The sequence below is a fragment of the Rhizophagus irregularis genome, chromosome 9, assembly GCF_026210795.1.
Source record: "Rhizophagus irregularis chromosome 9, complete sequence".
Taxonomy (NCBI): domain Eukaryota; kingdom Fungi; phylum Glomeromycota; class Glomeromycetes; order Glomerales; family Glomeraceae; genus Rhizophagus; species Rhizophagus irregularis.
The window spans coordinates 1,589,122-1,612,729 of record NC_089437.1 but is presented as its reverse complement, the minus strand read 5'-3'; the positions used below and the strand labels follow the sequence as shown (position 1 = coordinate 1,612,729).

Here is a 23,608-nt window from a genome sequence, read left to right as displayed (position 1 = left end):
ATTTATAAAGATCGACTAAACAATTAAATTGAAATTTTATTTTCAAAGTTACATTAAATACATAAGTTCGAGTTAAATGTTTTTGCCAAATGTAACCGGCAATATCACTGGGAAACGTCCTTTCGGACGACCATCTCCTATCACCCGATATCCTTACAATCAAAATCTTGACGATAAACGTGAAATTACCCACCTTTACCTCATAACCTGTGGAGATTGTGCCTGCTGCTGCGCCACACAAGACTGTGTGAGCTTTGAAGCAAGTTTTTGGAGTAACTTCTTACAGTAAAACTTGTTATTATCTAAAGTATTGAATAGTCTATGGCGCACAATATGTCTAGGTCTTCCATACATATTATGTAAGATTATCATTGTACGTATTGTTGGGTATCAGGGTATGTGACATTTGATATCTGATTTACGCAAGAATTTCGTTGTAACATTTTGTAAAATAATTAAGAAAAAAAAGGAAAGTATACAGCACTACAGCACGGCGCCTTTAATGTCAACATAGTTACTGATTCTATCCATAACTGTCATCGCATCGCGAAGGAATTTCAATGTGCACTAATTATATTATAGTTCTTATTATTCTGATTAATAGTGAAAATTATTATTATTATTATTAATTCAACATATACAATTTTTATAGAGGACGACAGGACGTGTAGACATAACTAAAAAAAATTTTTTTATATTACGTCGTTTCTGTTGAGTTCATCATCACGGTATCTTCAAAGGTATTTTACGGTATTATTACGAGTCATCTGTTTTTAAATCCGAAATTTTATTTAATTCCCATTTAATAAAATATTTATTTCACTTAGACCACGTCCATCACATGATTTTAAAATTCATTCGCTGAATCAGACAATAATCATGTATAATTAGAATGACATTTCAAAGATTACATTATATCTTTATTATTATAGAAATTTTTTATGTTAAAACTTATAAAACTATAAAATTGCAAACCAGAATAGTGAGTTAATACGCAATCATTAATTTATTTAAAATAATAAAAAACTTTTAGTAAAGTTTGATTAACTAAAATAAATTAAATAAATTTAAATTTTAAACGATAAAGAATATTATAATATTACTATTAAAGTTGGTGATGACCCTTATGTAAAAATATTTCGTGCTCATATGGTCATTTTATATTGATGTTCTTATTTATAAAGAATTTTGTCGATACATGAAATAATATTCACACCTTATAATAAAATTTTCCCTTTCCTCATAATCTTCAGCATAAATAGTATCCTCAGTATCTCCTATACCCTTAAAATTGGATCTTTAGATTAATAATTAGTCCTTTCATGAATTTTTTTATATGGACGACACAAAAAAATCTAATCAGAGGTATATACAACTTCAACCACTTTGAATCATTAACCGTCCAGGCATAAGGATCAGAAATGATAATTTGAGACCTCGCTTTAATACATCATCCCTTTTGATATGAAAACAAAGATCCTCAAGTAACGAACCCTCGGTGACCACACGCCAAAACTGAACTACCAAGTAATTTAATACTTTCTTGGGAAATTTAACTATATACAACTGAAAACTTTTGATGGTCAGATTCAAAGTGTTGTTCCAGCCATTCAGTATTGATTTCGATAAAATATTCCTGAAGAAGCTCGACCAGATCTTGTCCGCTCGATGATAAGAAAGTCACTATAAAATATACCTAAATTACAATTTTATATTAAAATTATGAATAATTATTATTTGAAAATTTGAACGTTATAAATTACTTACTCGAGATGACTTGAAAATATTTATTTGATAATAATATGAACCAAAATATTCTTATACACTTTTTATTGGAAATCAAAACTCGACATAAAAAAGAATAGTAATATAAAATAATCATATGTGCTCGAAAAATTTTTACGTTCGGATTCTCACCAACTTCAATAGTAATATAATAATTTTCATTATTTTCCAAAATTTTCAATATACTTTAATTTTGAAAAAAAAAAAATTTTTTTTCGTAAATAGTCGGTAGTTTCTTGTAATGAAATTATGTAAAATCCAGGAAAAAAAAAATGTAAACGAGAGTGATGACAGAAAATACTTTAATAAATTAATATAATATGGATTGCATTTTTTCAAAGTTATCGTTAATCAATTAAAAAAAAAAGAAAAAAAAAAAAGATATAAATAGGTGAACATGATCATCATTGATCAACGTTACATCGAATGTTTTACAACATGTGATAAATTTTAACAGCTTGATCTACTACCGCAGTAAGGATATCGTTTTTTTGTCACATCAATAATTAACTATGTCGTAAACGACAATATTGTCATTGAATAAGGGATTAACGTGACCATAAAATTAACACCATTGTTCATGCAGAAATAATCCAAGAATTTCAGAAGAAAACGTTTCCCTTTACTATGTATATCGCGTAAATAATTAATAGGGCCAACAATATATAACTAATATTCAACACCAAGATTCCCACAATCTGTATCCATTCCAAGGTGAAAGAGGAATATTAAAGAGTAAAGAACGAGAAGAATGTATTATGCCTTGTCCAAAATTAAGGAAACAGACACCCATTAAGGCTGATGAACTAATGATGGTCAGAACTAATAATGATAGTGTCAGTGTCATAAATAGTGTTATTTTGTTTATAAGTTTTTTTCTTTCATTTCTCAATTCAAGATGAATCCAGTGGCCATGATGTATCTGGTGGCCATGATGAATCTGCCGACCATGATGAATCTGACAAAATTAATCTACTCAACAAAGTTAACCTTCGTTGATCAATTATTTTTTGAACTGCAAAATAAAATTAAAATTACTGTTTATATATCCATTTAAAAAGTAAACCTTTATTACTACTTTGTTTATTTGTACATACTTGAAAAAATGAATGAAAAATATGATTAATAGTAATTTGGAATACTAAATATTCCATTGCTATTTCTCTCATATGAATGGAGATGGTGAAAATAATGATAATAGAAATAGATTGGCGACACAAATTTTACTATATACAGTAATCAGGAAATTGGGTGATTTGGAACATCCAAATCTTTATGTCACACATTCGTTTCAAGTTTATTTTTTTCCGTTAGCGCGATCAATCACATTGTGAGAAAACTAATTGAAAAAACCTAACAAAGTTAATAAACTGAAATGAAAGTGAAATAAAGATAAAATCAAATTTTAAAACAACTACTAACCTTTTTGACAGGATAAAGAATATGAGACCCAATCTTTATTCCTTAAAGTTTACAAGACCGTTTCCTACAAATAAAAAAAAATATTAATAATATTCTCTAAACGGAAGTCCACTTTTTATTAATGCTCACTATCCAGCATTCCGTTTCTCAAGTTGTCTTTAAGTCGACTCTAGGAAAATACAGAGAAATATTAATAATGTTCAGAAGCTTAATATTGTTCCAAAACTGCGATTTCTGTAATGTTATAAAAAACTTACAATGTATTTTGTTTTAAGAAAATCCAAAAAAACCTAAATTTTTTAATTAATAGTAAAGATAAAGAAGATAATCACTGGATCAGAATTAGTATACTGTTACGCGAAATCTTGCTCACATGATTTCCGACGATATATGACGATCCGATATGAATACAGTACATTTGTGTACATGTCGATTTCTGATATTATGTGCCGATTTATATCGATATACAACCGGTGATTTGTGTACACCAGATTAACCTAATAGAAGATATTGATTTTATTTATTTTATTTTATTATATTTACATAAGTAGTATTATTATATTATTCATATTATTATTGTTTATATTATTTATTTTCTTTATTTGTATTGTTTATATGTATAAGATTTTATTAGAAGTTATTGTGGGGAAATTAGCAATAGTAATTAACCGTCCAAAATTATCATTTGTACTTTATTAAAGTGGCTTATAATCATATTGATATATTATGATATCTCACGATGAAACTTAACAATAGGAAATCAATAACCCATTAATAGATATCTATAGATTAGATTTCACCTTGATGACAGAAAAAGAGATGATAGTTAGCTATAAATATACCTTCTGCCAACTCTTTGATAAAGAAAATATCTCATAGTTATTTTCCGTAATTGTCTTATAGTAAAATATCTTTAAGATATATTTCCTATTCCTTTCTATCACTTTTTATCACTTTGTTGTAAAAACCCGAATTTACACTTATTTAATAAAATCGTTATATGTTGGTCAATATTACCCGTTGTTTCTAACAGTCACATAACATTTGTTATTGTAACCATTGCGTATTATTATTTATCGTATTTTGTAGTTGTTTATCTTGACGATTCTTAACGAACAATACCGGAATACCAGGATAGGTAGTATTGAGTAAGAATCCTGTTGATAATCGAGTGTTTATACAATATAATATCGCTAGTTATCCAACTCTTAATTACCGTTATTACCGGTAACAATACTTTACGTTATTCAACAATACTGACTCTTTGATATAAATCCAGAAAAAATGTGAAAATATTTAATATATAAATAATAAAGTTTTTTAAAAAATACCATTAAAATAATTTTTACTTTATGATTGGTTCATTTATGAATTTTACAATTTCACAAGTTGATTAAAGAAAAAACGTGATATTTTTTTAGTAGTTCTAAGAAAAAAATGAGAATAACACACTTGCCAATAGTCAACATGATTCTTCCCCCAAACAAAAAAAAAATAAAAAAATTCTGAAAATGATACACCACCTTAAAAGTATTGAAGGTTATTTGCTAATGCTGGCGTGGTAATTTTTTGACATTTTCATTCCTAAACATGTTAAGTTTGTAATAAAATTAAATTTTTCATTAAATTTCTGAGAAAAACTATGATAATTGATGAGATCATATTCAGATTTTTTTGTTAATAAAAACTGGTAACAGATTTTTTTCTAATAAAAACCTAACTTATAACTCGATTTTAATCTTAAGCTTATTTGAGAATATACAGTTAATATATATTGACTATGAAAAATGATATGTAAAATAAATAACAAAATAAATGATATAATTGATAATCATAATTAAAATGAAATTAATATGAAATATAAAGAATTTAGTAAAGTGCGTAATGATTACCATTTACTTTTATTATTATTTCTTTTCATTTTTAATTAGAATAAAGAAATTAGAAAGATATGCATCTTTCAATCTTTCACGGGCTTTATTCCTTCATATTGTAGGTTTACAGGAATAATTATAATCTTACTAATTAATAATTTGATTTGATTTGTTAAAAAAATACTGTAAATTGGGGATTCTTTGTTGTGAAAGTACGACCTTAATATGGAGGATAGTGACACACATATAATTACAGTAATTTACAAGTTGATATTTCATTCATATATTCATTCGAACCAAAATTATAATTTCGCACTAAGTTTCAATCTTGAACCTTATTTAGTCTAGATTCCAACTCGCTGAAATGTTTGATTTTGAGATTCGTCCCTGTATAATAAATAGATTATATAGAAGAACATCTTTTTCATTTCTTTTTTCATTTCTTTTTTTTAAAATTTTCATTTTTTTTTTCTTTTTCAGTTTTTTTTTTCAAACTGAAATTTTTTTTTTGTTTTTTCTATTTTTCCCCGTTTAGATTTGGTTTTTTTCCCCAAACCGAAAAACTATTATTATTTTTTTTTAAATAACCTTATTGTTTCGGTCTTTTAAGAAAGATTTTTTTTTATATTATTTCTTTTTTTTTGGTACTTATTTTTTTTCGGATTCCCTTTTTTTTGAAAATTTCCCTTTAAACCAATTTCTTTCTTTATCCTTTTTTTTCCCCAATTTTTTTTCTTTTTTTTCTTTTTCTTTCGAATTTTTTTGTTATTTTTTCTTGAATACATTCTTTCACCATTTAGGTTTGGATCAATGCTGCGGCGTCACGGTTATTACCTTTTTTTTATAAGTTTTAATATTTTTTAGGCTGTATCAAGCTCAATAATAGACTAATATAATTACTTATTTATTTATTTTTTGTAACAATCGATCGTTTATAATTAATATTAATAATTAATATTAGTGCAACAAGTCACTGCGACTTCGCAACACTAGTTTGATTAAAAAGAAAGATATGATTATACCTTCTGATAAATAAAATCTTGAATAATTATTTATTAATAAAAAAATTGCTATGATATAAATAATTCTTTTAAATTTTCATAAGCTAGTTAGTTTAGAGTCGCTATCCCACGATTTTTGCAAAGCTACAGTATATGGAATATGGATAGGCCGATAGGGTGGGTCGTCATGCTAAGTATCGAACGTACAGTACTGAACAAAAGATTCATATTTTGGAATTAAACACAAAATTCATTTTGTTTATAAACTAGCAGTCGTCTGTTGCTTCCAGAATGAATTATGTACATATAAATAAGTATACATAAATAATATAGTGACTATGCGTTAAAAAATTTTTTTTATTTTACAATTAAAATATTGGTTTATATAATAAATAATTTTCATTTTGTACTTTAATACTTTTTCCAGGTGTACTCCACATCGGAAATAGCGCGTTGATATATAACACTTATTTAAGGTTTTTATATATCTCTGCCGCAGAAAGATCATGTAATAATGTGATAATTTTTTATATATTGCAAAAAAAAAATATTATATTTTTTTAACGTGAATACAAATCAGGGATAAGGTTTTAAGAGGAAATTTAATTAAAATATTTTAATATTTTTTTCAAAGTAAATCACTTTCCTAGAAAAAAGTAATCTAAATTATGATTACATCATAAGCAATTGATAATAAAATAATGAATATAAATATACTGTCATGACTTTATTAGTAAACGCATCTAATATAAATAATATCTTCAGTATTTAGTACTTCCTGTTAAATAATTCTTATTTACGTACTCACTATAAATATAAGGTACATAACGTAATCCCTTATCAACTAATTTAAGACTCGTCATTCCTTCTCAATAAGATCTATTATTAAATAATTAATAAAATTAAACGAGAATATTATTAATAAAGAAATAATTTCAACTTTTTTTTATAGGGTATCTAATATTATACGGGTTCTAAATCGTGCAATCTCTGGGTATTATTACGATAGGTTAAAAAATAATGATTACTGTATCAAAAAGTTTATTATAATCGGAAATAAATATAAAATTTGTTTATCCTTATCCGACCAGATGTCTATTGTATGTACAACAATAATCAAATGATCAAATGATAAAAATCATACATCGGAATCTCAAATTGTGATTATGATCAATAGATAGGCTTGTGTTTAATACTTTGTGCGCGCCGTGACCATAACAATAAATTTTCCCATGAAATATTTTCTATAAAAGTATAAAAAATCATTTTTTCCTACACAAAATTTCTTTTACACGTATTTTTTTTTTTCAATACTTATAGTTTTTTATCTTAGTCTCTAACATTTATTAATAACTTGTAGCCTTTTTTTATTAACTCTCCATTTAGAAACATAAATATCTTATGCTTTCGGCTACTCCTACTCCTAGTCAAGCTATTTTTTTGCCTATTAGTTTATATTTAGAGATAAAAATTATTAAAATAACATATCCTAAGCAACTTCTAGTTAAAGTGGATAGCTACGGACGGTTATTCAGCATATTTTTTTTTTTCTAAAAACCGAAAAAAACGCCAAGCCTGAATAGTATTATCCTGGTAAGTGGAAATGGCTAAGCTGGGATGTATAAGGGACAAGTGCACCTAGAGTGTTTTGGTTATCCTCCTCTTCTAGAAGTTTGGTTACCTTTAATGAGAATAAAAATATCTCAAGCTATGTCGCAGACTTCTGTATGTGGGGCCCGTCCTTTTGGTGGTGGGTCTCATGTCTTATTATCAATGTGACAGTACCTCTGCACGAGTTTGATCACTCACGATATTCGTTAATGTCAGTTGATAGTAGGCATGGGGGCTTGAATCTGTCATTTCTGCAAAGCTTACTTAGAGTACTCGAGTCTTCTAACCTATTTTATTATATATTATATATTTTAGATTTTATTATCTCCTGTTGGATTCAGCTTTCGCTAGTAAGGATTGATATATTAAAAGATGGTAGTAAAATCAAAACTGTTTATTGTTATAATGATATTCGTTTATACATTGTAAGACTTAAATTAAAAAAAATTGCGATAAAATAAAAGTAGAATGTTGTTTGATTGAATTATAAGTTTACTGAATTTTATATATATAAATATTTATTATATTCCTCACTCATGATTATACTGATCATATTGATCATATGATCCTAAAAGTATGTCAATTTTTACATGTATTATATACATAATTAATTTATTAATAACGAACACTTATGGACCTGTCCTAAAACAATAGAAATTCTGACTACTCTTTTTGAAAGATACGAACGTTTATACAAATCCTTAATTTTATCACACTCCGACAATGTTACTAATGAATTGGTTACAATGTTGTCCAATTTAACCTTTATTTATTTGGACCAACAATCCCCAACGATTTTACAAGATACCCCAGATTTACATTGTTTATTTTGTTTATTACTCAATCTCGTTCCTTCGTCCATCGTGGAACCCTTCAAAAATGCTAAAATTAACAAGAAACGCATTAAATCTTTATTACTCAAATTTCTTTTCGACCTACATCATAAGATATTCGAACTACTGTGGAAAACTAGATCAGTAGCATGGAAAGAATGGAAAAACAAAACAATGTTACAAAAAAAAACTTTTACTAACGACCAAAAGAAAAGAAGAAATGATAACAACAACTCTTCACCCAACATGTCGCGATTAACGCTAGATCATATTCATGGATATACCAACCCTTTCACTAATACGCGTCGTAATCTTGACGACTCTATTTTATGGATATACCTCACAAGTTCGAACAGTCAAACTTCCTCCATAACTTACCTTGGATTAAACTCTTAATATAGACTTTTCCTCTACACCATTTGTTAATTACAATTACATCATTGTTTGCGACCTGGCACTCACCAGAAATTACAAATATTGATGCAACTCGCCATTTCTCCAAAAGAGAGAAAATATGTCATACAAGCAAAAATATTGTGACCCTGACTGCGCATTCGTTTAAATTGTAATCGAGAATACGAAGTGGTATTCCCATTACCACGATATCCGAATTGCACGGAAATGGTAATGTGGAAAGATGCTATAATTGCAAGAAATATTACTGACGAAAGTTCCGCGTCCGCGAAGCGAATGGTGTCATGAACACACTACTTCTCGGCAATGTGATTATTGCAAAGTAAGTTATTCAAAATAACTTGTCAACTGTGATGTATGGCTAATTAAGTGATGAGAATTCATCGGTTTTTTTACTTTTAGCGCCTTTGCAAGACACAATTGTTAATTTTTCCGAAAGTCTTCCCAGTGAAGCCCTAGAACAAGCATATTATCATTCCCATATCTGTGATCTTCATATCGTTTTATCTTTTACATTACCATTCTACACAAGCCGACACTCGATCTCGAGGATCAAGCTACATGACAACATTTGTAAGTTTTTTTGAGCATATACGCCATCTTCTTTTTCAATACGGATTATTTTTGTTTCAAATCCTATTTGAGTTGCATATCATTACTCAAGTACTTTCAAATGAAGTAATAAGTTTGTCCATTATATAATTCTTTTAAAGGACTATCTTCATCTTCACAACAAGCACCTTCAGGCAACCATCTAAAAAAAAAATCAATAACAATTAAACAATCCCATAGCCAGCACACCCTGATCGCCAAACCAAAATTCCAACACTATGTATAAAAATTGCTAAATTTCCGCGTTAAGGAAAAAATTGTTTGTGTAAATGTACTTTTAAATGAAAATATTTGTTTAAATAAGTTATTTTTCTAGAAAGTTCAGTGTTTAAATAAAAAAATCCAATTTTGTCGTCCACGTAAAAAGTATGTATAAAAAAAGTTTATTGTACGTAGGATTATTGAATACGATTTATGTGATATGCCAGGAGATACTGGTATTCCCTACATTTTTTTTCATGAATTTAATATCTTCTAAAGTGAACACATCATGTGATTAAAATAATCGTACAGATGATATGATAGTATTGTAAACTTTTGAGTAATTCCAATTAAGTAAGTAATTCGTTATGATACATATTAATTCATGAGAATATGTGTAATATAATTTTTGCATCAAGATCTTACATTCTCATTAAATCCTAACTGGGGAAAAATATTTTTTTTTATTATGCATTTATGCCGTTACAAATAGAAATGACAAACGATATCTACACAGCGGGCTGCTGTTATTTTATTCAAATATAATCCTGACTTGTATCAAAATTACAATACTTGATTTTATCATTTGTACTTATAAATAAAAGGAAAAAGGAAAAATAAAACTAATTGTATACAAAATTAACATTGAAAGTTCAATATTTGTAGAAATTGATGTAATCGTACTTTTATTATAAAATAAAAATTATTCAAATTAATTTCTTATTAATTTGAAAAACTTCGTACTCTTCTATAATAAATTTATCTTCAGTATCTCTTATCTTTTTCTCGTAATATTCTTGTTTACATATATTAGAATTATAACTTGATGATACACTATGTTTAACAGTAACAGATAATTTGAGATCAGAAGATCCAAATAAGGGTCCAAACCTATCATAGTGATAATATACATTATTCATATTGTTTACATGACTCAAAATTGAATCGTCTAATTTATCTTTGTTCTTAAATGAGAATATAAAACTACAAGATTGACTCAAACCACTAGAAGATTTCCATATCGAAGGATTATATCCACCTAAAATTTCCTCAGTTCCTTTAACTTTAATAAAAGTTACAGTATTAGGTTTATCATCACATAATTCATGAAATTTATAAGGAGAAAATCCATCTCGGCTCCCTCTTAGCAATAAATTGAATTTATACGGCAAATACAATTCTCTAAGATGTGCTAATTTATTGTTAATATCCACTTTATCAATCCACCTCGAAACAATTGAAACAATATTTAAATTAACAATATTTGAATCAATAATTCCGTTAATTTTTAAATTTCTAGGAAGTGGAATATTAATGTTATCTGGTTCAAAATCAGGATCCATATAAGAATTCAATAAATCTTTGTAGGTTTGATGATTTAATAGTTTTTTATATGGACTCACTTTATGTAAAAATTCTTTAGATGATAAACTAAAAAATCTAATTAAAGGTAAACAATTCTGTAAAGTATTTTCCATCATTTTGAAATCATCATCTGTCCAAGTATCAGGATCTGAAATGAGAGTTTGATTTTGTGCAAGTCCCCATTTTAACACATGTTCCCATATTTCAATTTCTTTCATTTGTAAATCATCTCTTTTAATAAGTGGAACCAAAGATTTTTCAGGTAACGAAGTAAAATCAAGTGATTTAAATATTTTTTCAGGTGATTTAGCCATGAAATCCACGCAAAATTCTTGAAGTTCTGAAAAATTATTAGATTGAAAACCAATTCGATGAGTCAGTTCAAAATGTTGTTCTATCCATTCAGTTTTGTTTTCAATTAAATACTTTTGTAAATAATCAACCATCTCATTAAGATGAAGCACATCCGCAGCAACCAAAATTTTAAAAATATCTGAAGTATCATTCTCATTCAAAGAAACAATACCGCCATAAATATATCTGTTACAAAATAAACGTTAAAATAAGATTATGGTGCGTGTATTAATATATAGTTTATAAAATTTATTACATGTACTACTTACTTTAAAATAATTTGAAAAGTATCCGGTGAAATATTTGGCAACTTAATATGAGCCAAGACATTATCATTATTCTTCTTATTTGAAGCTAAATATCTTCTTAAATATGGGGAACGGTAACATAAAATACCAGTATGTGCACGAAATATTTTTACGTTAGGGTCTTCGCCAACTTCAATTGTAATATCATAATATTCATCATCATCCAATAATTCAACAAAATTTTGACTTAATTTCGGAAAAAATTGAATAGACATTTTTTTGTAATCAATGAAAAATAAAAAAAAAATAAAAAAATGGCTAAAAATTTTGTTCAACGTTGTTCAACGTTATAACGTTGCAAACGTTGCATGATCGACTTAAAATGTCATCATGGCGCAGTAGTTCACATTAAAGGAAAACATAACTCGGAAGTAATTAAATCTTACTTCCTCTTTATACTTGAATAACGAATATAATAATTTAAATGTTTTATAAATTCTTAATTCTTATATGAAATCAATTGAAATTGCTTGGATAATTAAAAGAATTCATATTAATAATGATAATTTATTTGACCTATTTATAATTTTTTTTTACGCACGGAATCAAATTAAATCAAATTAAAGAGTTAATTTATTTTGAATTTTATCATGGTTTGTAACACTTGTCAGTCGTGTTAAGTACTTTAAAATATTCAATGTTTGATTTGAATATATTTTAATAGTCATATTTTTATAGTATTTTTTATTTTAATGTAATATTTAATTGTTATAATCTATGAAACATTTTTCAATTCTAATTTATTGAAAACTTTTTTGTATATGACGAATTTTAAATTGATATTTATAGTACTGGCAAAAATAATTGTGTCATATTTTATTAGTATTTAACAAAGTTCAAACATCATGAAATATTGAAATATGTTATTTTGGATCATTTTATTATTGAAAAGCTTCGTCGATATCCCAGAAAATTATTTATTCGCCATATATTCACTGGTCTATGTGGGTCTTACCTATTGTTGCAATATAAGTTTTAATAAAGTCTCGCGTTTACCCGATAAAATATGATAATGCAGGTAAGCCATGTACACAGTGAATTAGGGTTGCATTCATTTCACCGATAATTATTTCACCGACAGACGTTTCACCGACAGGGTCATTTCGGAGACAAATGTTTCGCCGACAATCATCTCACCGACAAAGAAATTTACGATTAAAGTTAGGGTTAGGTAAAAAATTAGGGTTAGGACTAGGTTATATTAGGTTAGGGTAAGTGGATTAGACTATCGGTGAAATAACTGTCGGTGAAATGATCCTGTCGGTGAAACATCTGTCGGCGAGATAATTGCCGGTGAAATGACAGACCCTAAAAACTGCAAATCAGATCATGCCGTAAATCCATATGCAGGTACTATTTGTGACACATCTGCAAATTTAAAAGTCGATCATGCGGTTAAAAAAATTATTTTTCTTTTTAACGTTAAAGTTGAATTATACTTAAAAAAAAAATGTCTATTCAATTTTTTTCAAAATTAAGTCATAACTATATTGAAATTTTAGAGGATAATGAATATTATGATATTACTATTGAAGTTGGTAAGGATCCTAACATAAAAATATTTCGTGCACATGTGATTATCCTATGTCACCGTTCTTCATTTTTACGGAGAACTTTAACTTCAAACAAAAAGAATAATGATGACTTAGCTCATATTAAATTATCAAATATTTCGCCGGAAACCTTTCAAATTATTTTGAGGTAAAGTAATACATATCATAATTAATTTAAAATATCAAATTTTAATACTTTATATAATCTTAATATATAGATATCTTTATGGTGGCATTTTTTCGCTAAATGGACAAGACACTTTAGATATTTTTAAAGTTTTGATTGCTGCTGATGAACTTCTACTTCATGAATTAGTTGACTATTTACAAAAGTATTTAATTGAAAACAAAACTGAGTGGATGGAACAACATTTTGAACTTATATATCGAACAAGTTTTCAATCTAATAATTTATCAGAACTTCAACAATTTTGTACAGATTTTATAACTAAATCACCCGACAAAATATTTAAATCACTTGATTTTACATCGTTACCCGAAAAATCATTAATTTCGCTTATTAAAAGGGATGATTTGCAAATGAAAGAAATTGAAGTATGGGAACATGTGTTAAAATGGGGACTTGTCCAAAATCAAACTCTAATTTCAGATCCTGATACTTGGACAGATGAAATCTTTAAAATGATGGGAAATACTTTACAAAATTGTATACCTTTAATTAGATTTTTTAGTTTATCATCTAAAGAATTTTTGCACAAAGTGAGTCCATACAAAAAACTTTTAAACCATCAGCTTTATAAAAATTTATTGGATTCTTATATGGATCCTGATGTTGAGCCAAATGATAGAAATATATCACTTCCCAGAAACTTAAAATTAAATGATGTTATTGAATCAAATATCGTTAATTTGAATATAACTTCAACTATTTCAAGATGGATTGATAAAGTGGATTGTAATGGTAAATTTTCATATGTGAGGGAATTATATTTACCATACAAATTCAAATTATTATTAAGAGGTAGTCGTGATGGATTTAGTCTTAAAAAATTTCATGAATTATGCGATGATAAACCTAATACTGTTACATTTATTAAAGTAAAGGAAACTGGTGAAATCTTAGGTGGACATAATCCTACGATATGGAAATCTTGTAATGGTAATTGGGGTCAATCTTATTGTAGTTTTATATTTTCTTTTAAGAACAAAGATGGGATTAAAGATTCAATTTTAAGTCGCATTAGAAATATAGATAAGGCGTTATGTTATTTTAAAAATAGTGGTCCCTCATTTGGTGGTTCTGATCTTATATTATCATGTAATAATGGTTTTGGAAACGAAGATCTATTTGACCTTAATATATGTAAGCAAACTAACTATGAGAAAAGAATAAGGGATACCGAAGATAAATTTTATATAGAAGATTATGAAGTATTTCAAATCACGAAAAAATAAGAGAATAGAATATTGTAAATATCCTTAAAGATCATTCATATTTTTGTTTTCACAATATAGATTTTGTTTTGTTTTTCAAAAAAAAAATAAATAAATAAATAGATGACAATTCTTAAAATTTTGATATCGTTGCCACGACTGCTCGTTTTTAGTGCCTAAAATGAAAATAAAAAGAATGAATTTTTAAAATTCAACAGAAAAAAGAAATTTGGTAATTTATTAAATTTGTAATTTTTTAAATTTAAATAATATTTATCGTTCAATTTCCTTTACCATCGAGAAATTATAAAGTTAAGTATAATTTCATATGTATAATTTATTGTGATACGTTCATTCTAATTTATGGCATGAATTTGCGAACTATATCATTTTTTGGAAATATATTGCACAAAGCGGTTATATTGAGATACTTCAAATTTGGATATGATTTCGCTATTAGCATTAGAGATTATTGTGCAATACAGGTAACGCGCGTCAGGTTATTTTTTGCCTATAATTTTTGCCCTTAAAAGATTTGAGTTTTTATATATTAACGTTAAAGCAATTAAACATAAAAGTTACAATAAAGCCACAAAACGTAAATTTATACATAGTTATCATATTTCAAATACTCAATTATGAGTTTATATCATATAATAAATTAAAAAATTAAATACAATTCCGTTTTCCGTAATTAGAATAGTGAAACTTACGTAATTGATCATCTCTAGAAACTAGTTTCGCAATTTCGATTTACAACAATTTTTGGTTTAGAAAAATTTCAACTCGAAGATGTGTCAACATAGATTTAATGTAATTGGCCAAGCTAACTTATTTTTATTCTCTTGGTTAAAAATAAAAAGTTCTCAAAAAGAATTATGTCGAGTATGTAAAGCTTTCGAAAATTCGTAATAAGTATATGGAAATCTAGTACGTTTGGATAAAATCAGGGTCATGTGATAAAATCATAAATTTGCAAATCTTATTATATCTAACCGTAAGCGCAGTATTTGTGGATCGGCAAGTTGTGGCTGCAAAAATTAGCCAAATTTTTCTACATATTTTTGTACAACTATCGGAACCATTTAATTACCAACCGACATAATATGAAACTTATAAAATTCTTCCCCTTTTTTTTCCTTCTCGTCAATATGTCATGTTCAAAATTATTTTCAGGAGATTTACCCGAATTATTAAATGAAATTATGAAATATTTGAATGATATTTCAACTTTACATTCATGTGTTTTAGTTAATAGAATATGGTGTCGTATGGCAATTCCATTATTATGGGAAGATCCATTTTCATTTCATGATTATAGTATTATTGATTATCTCTTAAATAATTTAAGTGAAGAAGATAAAATAAAATTAAAAGAATATGAAATTAATAGTAAAATATTACCATTAAATACATTATTTAATTATCCAAGTTTTATTAAAAAGTTAAATACTAAGGATATGATTTATTGTATTAAAAAATGGGTGGCAACATCTAGTACCCTAAAAAATGATAAACAAAATTTAATTTTACGTTCAAATTTTTTAAATTCAATAAGATTAATATATAAATCATTATTTAAAATATTAATTGAAAATCAAGTAAAATTACATACTTTTAAAATTAAAATTATTACAGGAGGATTTTTTAATAGTATTATTGAATTAATATTACAAAATCCAAATTTCATTTATAATATTAAAAATTTTATGATTTGTATTTCTTATAGAAGTATTAATAATTTAAAAAATATTGAAACATTTTTATCATTATTATCATTAAATAATAATTCATTTTCAACCCTTTATTTTCAATATGGTAAATTGAATAATATTATTAAACATACATCACTTATGATTTCTTTACAAAAAAATCTTAAAAAAATTATATTTCGTTCAAATGATTATCCTTTATATGATTCATTATTATCATTAAAAAATTCTAATTGTTCAAATACTTTAAAAACTATTATATTTTATCAAATTGATTTTAATAATATTTTCATTTTTAAAGAATTTTTTGAACAATTAAATGTTTTAGATTCTATTCATATGATTTATTGTCAATTTTTTAATTCTGAATTTATTCAACAAATTAATAATCTTAATAAACCATTTAAATTAAGATCTTTATATATTCAAGATGGAACTTATCATATTGATTCTATGGAATTATTATTAAAAAAATCAAATGATTATTTAGAAAATTTTGGTTTTGGACTTGAAAATCGTATATTAATTGATTTGGTTAAAAATCATTGTAAAAAAATTAAATTTTTGGAATTTCCTGAATTTGATAATATTTATTTAGCATTTGATTTAATTGAAAATATTGGTCAAAATCTTAATTATCTTAATATTTGTTTTCATGATTCTTATAATGATTATTATGATGATGAAGAATTAATTGAATTTAGTTCAACTATATTAAAAGATTTAGGTCAAATTCTTCCTTTAAGATTAGAATATTTATATTTATATCTTTATACAATTACAACAAGTGATTTTGAAATATTTTTAAAAAATTCTCAGAATACATTTATTGAAAAATTTTTAATTATTAATCATACTCAAACTAAAGATGATGATAATAATTTAACTAATTTATTAGATGAATATATTGTGAAAAAGAGAAGAGTTAGATATTTGGCATTAAAAGATCATGATATGTTTTATTTGGAAGAGAAATGTAAATTGTATGGTATTATAATTAAAGATTATAAACAATTATTTACTAGTTTTTATGATTATATAAATGAAGTGTATTAAAAAATTAGTTTATGTAGTATTATTATTCTTTGTAAAGTTATATATATTGGACATTTACTTTTATGTTTAGTTTTTTTTTCCCTTTCTTTTTTAAATAAAAAAAAATTAAAAACAATAATTATCTTTTGATATTTTGATAAAGAGAAAGTGTTCAGGTGTTAAAAAAAAACGTTACAATACATCCTAAAAAAGTGAATACTCACAATTTATTACAAAAGAAAAGAGTTAAAACAGGGAGAATCCTAAAAATACCTATAGCTGATATTAAGAAGCTTTGATAAATGATTTGTTACCATTAGAATAAATTCTTTTATTAGACTTTTCTTCTAGTACTTTAAAAATTGAAAATATAAATTAACATTATTAATTTATTATGTAAATTGAAATACTCAAAATATCAGCTATTCTTACCAATAGTTAAATCATCTTGCAGATCCAAATTGTAAACTATGATAACAATTAAGCATATTGATTAAAAATAATTTAATATTTCTAGAGTTGTCATTCGAACAGGCACACAATGAGTGTTAGAAGATTAAGTGAACCGAGCTCACCACCAACATCACAAGAGGCGTCTTCAAAACCCTCAACAATTTCTACTCCGAAAATAGTAGCAGTTGAACAACCTGAGCATCCCGGCAGCTGTTTTCATATTATTCAGGACAAAGTAAAATTTTGAACCCGACATCCGATCCAGTATGTCAGACATCAGATTGTCACGTGAATCAAGATTTACTTTGAACAACTATCCTTATATATGAGTTTTGGAATAAGATTATTCATTTCTTGATCATCTACATTGATTATATAACTATCGGACTAACCTTTGTGGTCGGTTTCAAAGATAATTATATTTGTTTTCTTTGTTGTTTTGATTTAATATTTGTATGATGCAGCTTCTGTATATGTTAACAAAATCTAAACTCTCAGGAACTTTCTTATAGTGGGTACATTAGCTTTAAACCATGCAAGAAAGACATATTTTTACGGCATAAAAGAAATGAATCGGATACTTTTTACAATATTTATGGAATAAATCCATCAAGTCTTTCAGATATCATTGCAATGTGGCGCAAAGCATATATGATGGTCCTACAATATGTGCAAAGGATCAAACGAAGGCTACAGAATTAATTGAAGTTTGTAGACAGCGGTAAAAATGATTGAATGTGTACTGATACTATAATTCCAACAACAATGACAATAGAAGAACTTCATAATAAAATTAGCCGTCTTAAAAAAGCAACATATATTACTATTTATGCTCTTACATTTATAGGTTCCTATCAGCTCTACATTAGAAGGTATCTAAGTTGGGTGTTCACGTTGTCTGACATTATCTTGAAGGCTTGTGTTCCTGGAATACCACCAATTGTAATTGAAGTTAATCCATCAGGCAAAACGGAAAAAGTAGAAATTAACATGCATGATAACAATTTAATTATGAGAGAATTAAATCATGCGGGGCTATGGCAATTGGATTATATTTTGATGGTGCTATTCATGATCGGAATTGGTTTGGAGAAGTTTATAGCAAGGATCCAGCATTTACTTATGAACTTGCGCTTAAAAAGGTATTCGAGATTTAAAATAAAAAAATTAAAAATAACAATAAATTAAATTTTTTATTTATTTATTAGAATACTTCAATAAGGCAACACAAATTCAATTTTTCGGTTCACGTAACATTGAAATTTAAAATCGACAAGGAAACCCGGGGTTTATTGTTTATTATTAAAAAAAATTTTATATATAAAAATTGTGGTTGACTTTTAAAGGGGAGGGTCATTAAAGAATCTATTTTCGCTCCAGAAAGTTCTCAGCCACGTGATAAACTTACCCGCCAATAAAATTACGTCCCGATCACGTGATAAACTATATATATAAACTTTTTTGAAATTTGAAAAAGTGACCCGGCCGGGTGAAGTGAACCGAAAAATCGAATTTGTGTGGCCTAACATTAAAAAAAATTACATCCTCTGTTGAAAAAAAATACACATATATTTACCATATATCTATTATTATAAAAAAAAATATCTCTCTAATTACTAATATGAAAAAAAAATCCCCCAAAAATCAATTATAACAATCTATTGTTACGAAAAAAAAAAATATTCACCAGAAAAATTAATTATAACGATTTATTGTCATGAAAAAACAATTTCCCATAAAATTTACTATACCGATCTATTGTTACAAAAAATAAATAAGTGAATTATATGTCAGTCTATTATTGAGTCTAAAAAATAATTAGGGAAAATATTAATAATAATAATAATAATAATAATAATCGGGAAAAAAGGCAATTACCGTGGTGCCGCAGCGCCAATCCGATAACCGATCCAAATCTAAATGGTTTAAGAATGTGGTTCGGGAAAAAAAAATTTGATTTGAAAAAAAAAAAGCCAGACCGAATAAAGAAAAGTGAAAAAGAATTTTCGGATTGGAAAAAAAACCAACTCGAAAAAGAAAAAGGTTTAAAGAATTCGAAAAAAAATGACAATAAAGAAAATTGAAAAAAAAGAAAAATAAATTTGGAGAAAAGAAAAAGGATAAAGAAAGAAATCGGTTTAAAAAAGGGAAATATTCGAAAAAAAAGGAATCCGTAAAAAAAATAAGTACCGAAAAAAATTCTGAAAAAAGGACCCCAAAAAGACTGAAAAAAAAATTAATAATATGGTCTTAAAAAAAGACCGAAAAAAATAATAATATAAAAAAATCAAAGACCAAAACAATAGGATAATTTATAAAAAAAAAAAATTTTCAGTTTGGGAAAAAAACCAAACCTAAAAAAACCAAAAAAATTCTCGTGGAAAAAAAACCAACCCGAAAAAGAAAGAGGAAAAAAAAAACGAAAATTTTTTAAAAAAAGGAAAAAAAAATGGAAAAGAAAAGGAAAAAGGTGGTTCGAAAGAGAAAGAGGAAAGAACCGAAAGTAAAAGATCGGTTTAAGAAAAAAAAGAGAAAATTAAAAAAAAGGGAACTGAAAGAATTCAAATCGGATCGAAAGAAAAGGAAAAATTTAAAAATAGGTTTAAAAAAAAAATGAAAAAAATAAATATTTGAAAAAAAAAATAAATCGGTAATCTAATAAAAAAAAAAATATTCTGATTAAAATTTCATTAACCGGAATTGGATGATTATATATACATGACTTTGCTGATCAAGCGGGTCTTAGCTATAAAGAATACGGGTCAGCTAATCTAAACGTTACGGTTACACATTGTATTTTTTTAGTTATATAGATATCTTGCAAAGAAATGCAAAAAAAAGGCTTAAACTTATTATTTAAAAAATTTAGTGATTTTTAATGATTTTTATTTATTGTAAATAAAATCATACGAAATTTGGTAATTGCGATTAAGAAAAAAAAAGTGAACATTCAATAGATTATTATTATTTTTTAATTTTGACAATTTGCATTGTATTATAAAACGTACTATTAAAAAAAATTATTTTTGCCTTTTTGATTATTAATAATAACCACTTGAATATTTATTTATCACTATATTTTAATTGTATTAAATTTTTAAAATTCATTATTAATTAATCATATAATGAATTTAATATCTTGTAAAGTGGACATATTGTGTGAGATCCGAAAAATATTAAAATTAGTAAAGATCCAGCCAAAAAAAATTTTTTTTCAGGGCCGGAATTATAATATTGTCAGTCAGTTACTAAAACAGATTCTGGCCAACATTATAAAAAATTGTCTAAAAAAGGAAAGATTCACATGATATTCTACGCATTTGTTCTCCTACCTATTTCTCCGGGCCTATTGTGTGATCAAAATAATCATACATTTATCTCATTTCTCAGCAGTATTAATCCCGATTCTAATATTGTAGACTTTTGAATAATTTCAATGAGGTAATCTGTTAGATATAATAGATGTAAAATTGTTTAAGTATATTTATAAATTAAGATTTTACATTCTCTTTAATTATTAACTGGGAGGGTAAATTTTTTTATTATGTTGTTTTTAATTGAAATAACGAATTTAATTATTTAAACTTTATTTATATAACCGCTGAAATATACTATTATTTTATTATGCAAATATCATTCTGTATCACTAGTTTATTTGTCAATATGATATTAACAACACATACTTTATTTGATTTTATCGCCTATTATATCAGTTTTAAAAAAAAACAAGAAATGAAAGAAAAAAATAAAGAATTCAGTAAATTTTATATAACATAAAATATAAATTAATTTTTTGATTTGATATTTGTAGTAATTTATGTAACCGTAATCCGTAATCCTAAAAGTAATAAGTTATTCTAATAGATTTCTTATAATTTGAAACACTTCGTACTCTTCTATGTAAAACATATTTTCAATATCTCTTATCTTTTTCTCATAATATTCTTGTTTACATACATTATAATTAAAATGATTTGATGATTTTGAACCAATCCGAATAGCAACAGCTAATTTGAGATCAGAGTATCCAAATGAGGGTCCACGCCAATCAGAGTAATATAATGCATTATTCATATTGTTTACATGACTCAAAATTGAATCGTCTGGTCTATTTTTGTTCTTAAATGAGAATATAAAACTACAAGATTGATCGTAATCACCAGAAGATTTCCATATCGAAGGATTATATCCACCTAAAATTTCCTCAGTTTCTCTAACTTTAATAAAAGTTACAGTATTAGGTTTATTATCACATAATTCATGAAATTTTTTAGGAGAAAATCCATCTCGGCTCCCTCTTAGCAATAAATTGAATTTATACGGCAAATACAATTCTCTAAGATGTGCTAATTTATTGTTAATATCCACTTTATCAATCCACCTTGAAACAATTGAAGCAATATTTAAATTAACAATATTTGAATCAATAATCCCGTCAATTTTTAAATTTCTAGGAAGTGGAATATTACTGTTATCTGGTTTAAAATCAGGATCCATATAAGAATTCAATAAATCTTTATAGATTTGATTTCCTAAAAGTTTTTTATATGGACTCACTTTATGTAAAAATTCTTTAGATGATAAACTAAAAAATCTAATTAAAGGTAAACAATTTTGTAAAGTATTTTCCATCATTTTGAAATCATCATCTGTCCAAGTATCAGGATCTGAAATTAGAGTTTGATTTTGTGCAAGTCCCCATTTTAACACATGATCCCATACTTCAATTTCTTTCATTTGTAAATCATCTCTTTTAATAAGTGAAGTCAGATTTTTCGGGTAACGAAGTAAAATCAAGTGATTTAAATATTTTTTCAGGTGATTTAGCCATGAAATCTATACAAAATTGTTGAAGTTCTGAAATATTATTAGATTGAAAACTAATTCGATGAATAAGTTCAAAATGTTGTTCCATCCATTCAGTTTTGTTTTCAATTAAATACTTTTGTAAATAATCAACCATTTCATTAAGATGAAGCATATCCGCAGCAACCAAAATTTTAAAAATATCTGAAGTATCATTCTCATTTAAAGATAAAATGCCACCATAAATATATCTATCACAAAATTAACATTAAAATAAGATTATCGTATATTAATATCTAATAATAAATTTATTACATATATACTACTTACTTTAAAATAATTTGAAAAGCATCCGATGAGATATTTGGCAACTTAATATGAGCCAAGACATTATCATTATTCTTCTTATTTGAAGCTAAATATCTTCTTAAATATGGGGAACGGTAACATAAAATACCAGTATGTGCACGAAATATTTTTACGTTAGGGTCTTCACCAACTTCAATTGTAATATCATAATATTCATCATCTTCCAATAATTCAATAAAATTTTGACTTAATTTCGGAAAAAATTGAATAGACATTTTATAAATTTATAAAAAGAAAAAAAGAAGAAAGAAAAAAAAAGTTTGTTCAACGTTACGTTTACATGATCGACTGTCTACATAAAAATGTCATTATGGCGCAGTATTTATAACAATTATCCCAATTCCGTCTTCTAACGATTGAACTTGAAGAATATTACTAATTTTATGTGTTAACCATCCGACTTATCAGCCAATTTTAAATCAATTGGAAATTCCGAATCAAGAATGAGAAATGAATAATGTTTGTGGAGTATTTTAATTAAAAAATGCACCGATACAACTTTCAG

General features: G+C 26.1%; 7 protein-coding genes across 7 annotated transcripts; 3 read left to right on the top strand and 4 right to left on the bottom strand.

Moving 5' to 3' along the window:
* Positions 1-10,460: 10,460 nt before the first annotated feature.
* Positions 10,461-11,096, bottom strand: OCT59_029390 (uncharacterized protein; the record flags this gene model as incomplete). Its single annotated transcript, XM_066143649.1, has 1 exon — positions 10,461-11,096. The coding sequence occupies one exon, from the start codon at positions 11,094-11,096 to the stop codon at positions 10,461-10,463; it is 636 nt and encodes a 211-aa protein (XP_065994667.1).
* Positions 11,097-11,424: 328 nt separating this feature from the next.
* Positions 11,425-11,995, bottom strand: OCT59_029389 (uncharacterized protein; the record flags this gene model as incomplete). Its single annotated transcript, XM_066143642.1, has 3 exons — positions 11,425-11,458; positions 11,545-11,658; positions 11,742-11,995. The coding sequence occupies 3 exons, from the start codon at positions 11,993-11,995 to the stop codon at positions 11,425-11,427; spliced, it is 402 nt and encodes a 133-aa protein (XP_065994666.1).
* A 1,235-nt stretch (positions 11,996-13,230) lies between these two features.
* Positions 13,231-14,871, top strand: OCT59_029388 (uncharacterized protein; the record flags this gene model as incomplete). Its single annotated transcript, XM_025332623.2, has 2 exons — positions 13,231-13,481; positions 13,552-14,871. The coding sequence occupies 2 exons, from the start codon at positions 13,231-13,233 to the stop codon at positions 14,747-14,749; spliced, it is 1,449 nt and encodes a 482-aa protein (XP_025169566.1). The 3' UTR covers positions 14,750-14,871.
* A 1,008-nt stretch (positions 14,872-15,879) lies between these two features.
* Positions 15,880-17,496, top strand: OCT59_029387 (uncharacterized protein; the record flags this gene model as incomplete). Its single annotated transcript, XM_025332624.2, has 1 exon — positions 15,880-17,496. One exon carries the CDS (start codon positions 15,880-15,882, stop codon positions 17,494-17,496), a length of 1,617 nt encoding a protein of 538 aa, XP_025169567.1.
* A 520-nt stretch (positions 17,497-18,016) lies between these two features.
* OCT59_029386 (uncharacterized protein) lies at positions 18,017-19,149 on the top strand (the record flags this gene model as incomplete). The annotated part of the gene is made up of 4 exons (XM_066143622.1): positions 18,017-18,163; positions 18,543-18,649; positions 18,726-19,070; positions 19,137-19,149. The coding sequence occupies 4 exons, from the start codon at positions 18,017-18,019 to the stop codon at positions 19,147-19,149; spliced, it is 612 nt and encodes a 203-aa protein (XP_065994665.1).
* A 2,631-nt stretch (positions 19,150-21,780) lies between these two features.
* On the bottom strand, positions 21,781-22,425 carry OCT59_029385 (uncharacterized protein; the record flags this gene model as incomplete). The annotated part of the gene is made up of 1 exon (XM_066143612.1): positions 21,781-22,425. One exon carries the CDS (start codon positions 22,423-22,425, stop codon positions 21,781-21,783), a length of 645 nt encoding a protein of 214 aa, XP_065994664.1.
* Positions 22,426-22,681: 256 nt separating this feature from the next.
* Positions 22,682-23,318, bottom strand: OCT59_029384 (uncharacterized protein; the record flags this gene model as incomplete). Its single annotated transcript, XM_066143608.1, has 2 exons — positions 22,682-22,985; positions 23,065-23,318. The coding sequence occupies 2 exons, from the start codon at positions 23,316-23,318 to the stop codon at positions 22,682-22,684; spliced, it is 558 nt and encodes a 185-aa protein (XP_065994663.1).
* Between the last annotated feature and the right edge of the window lie 290 nt (positions 23,319-23,608).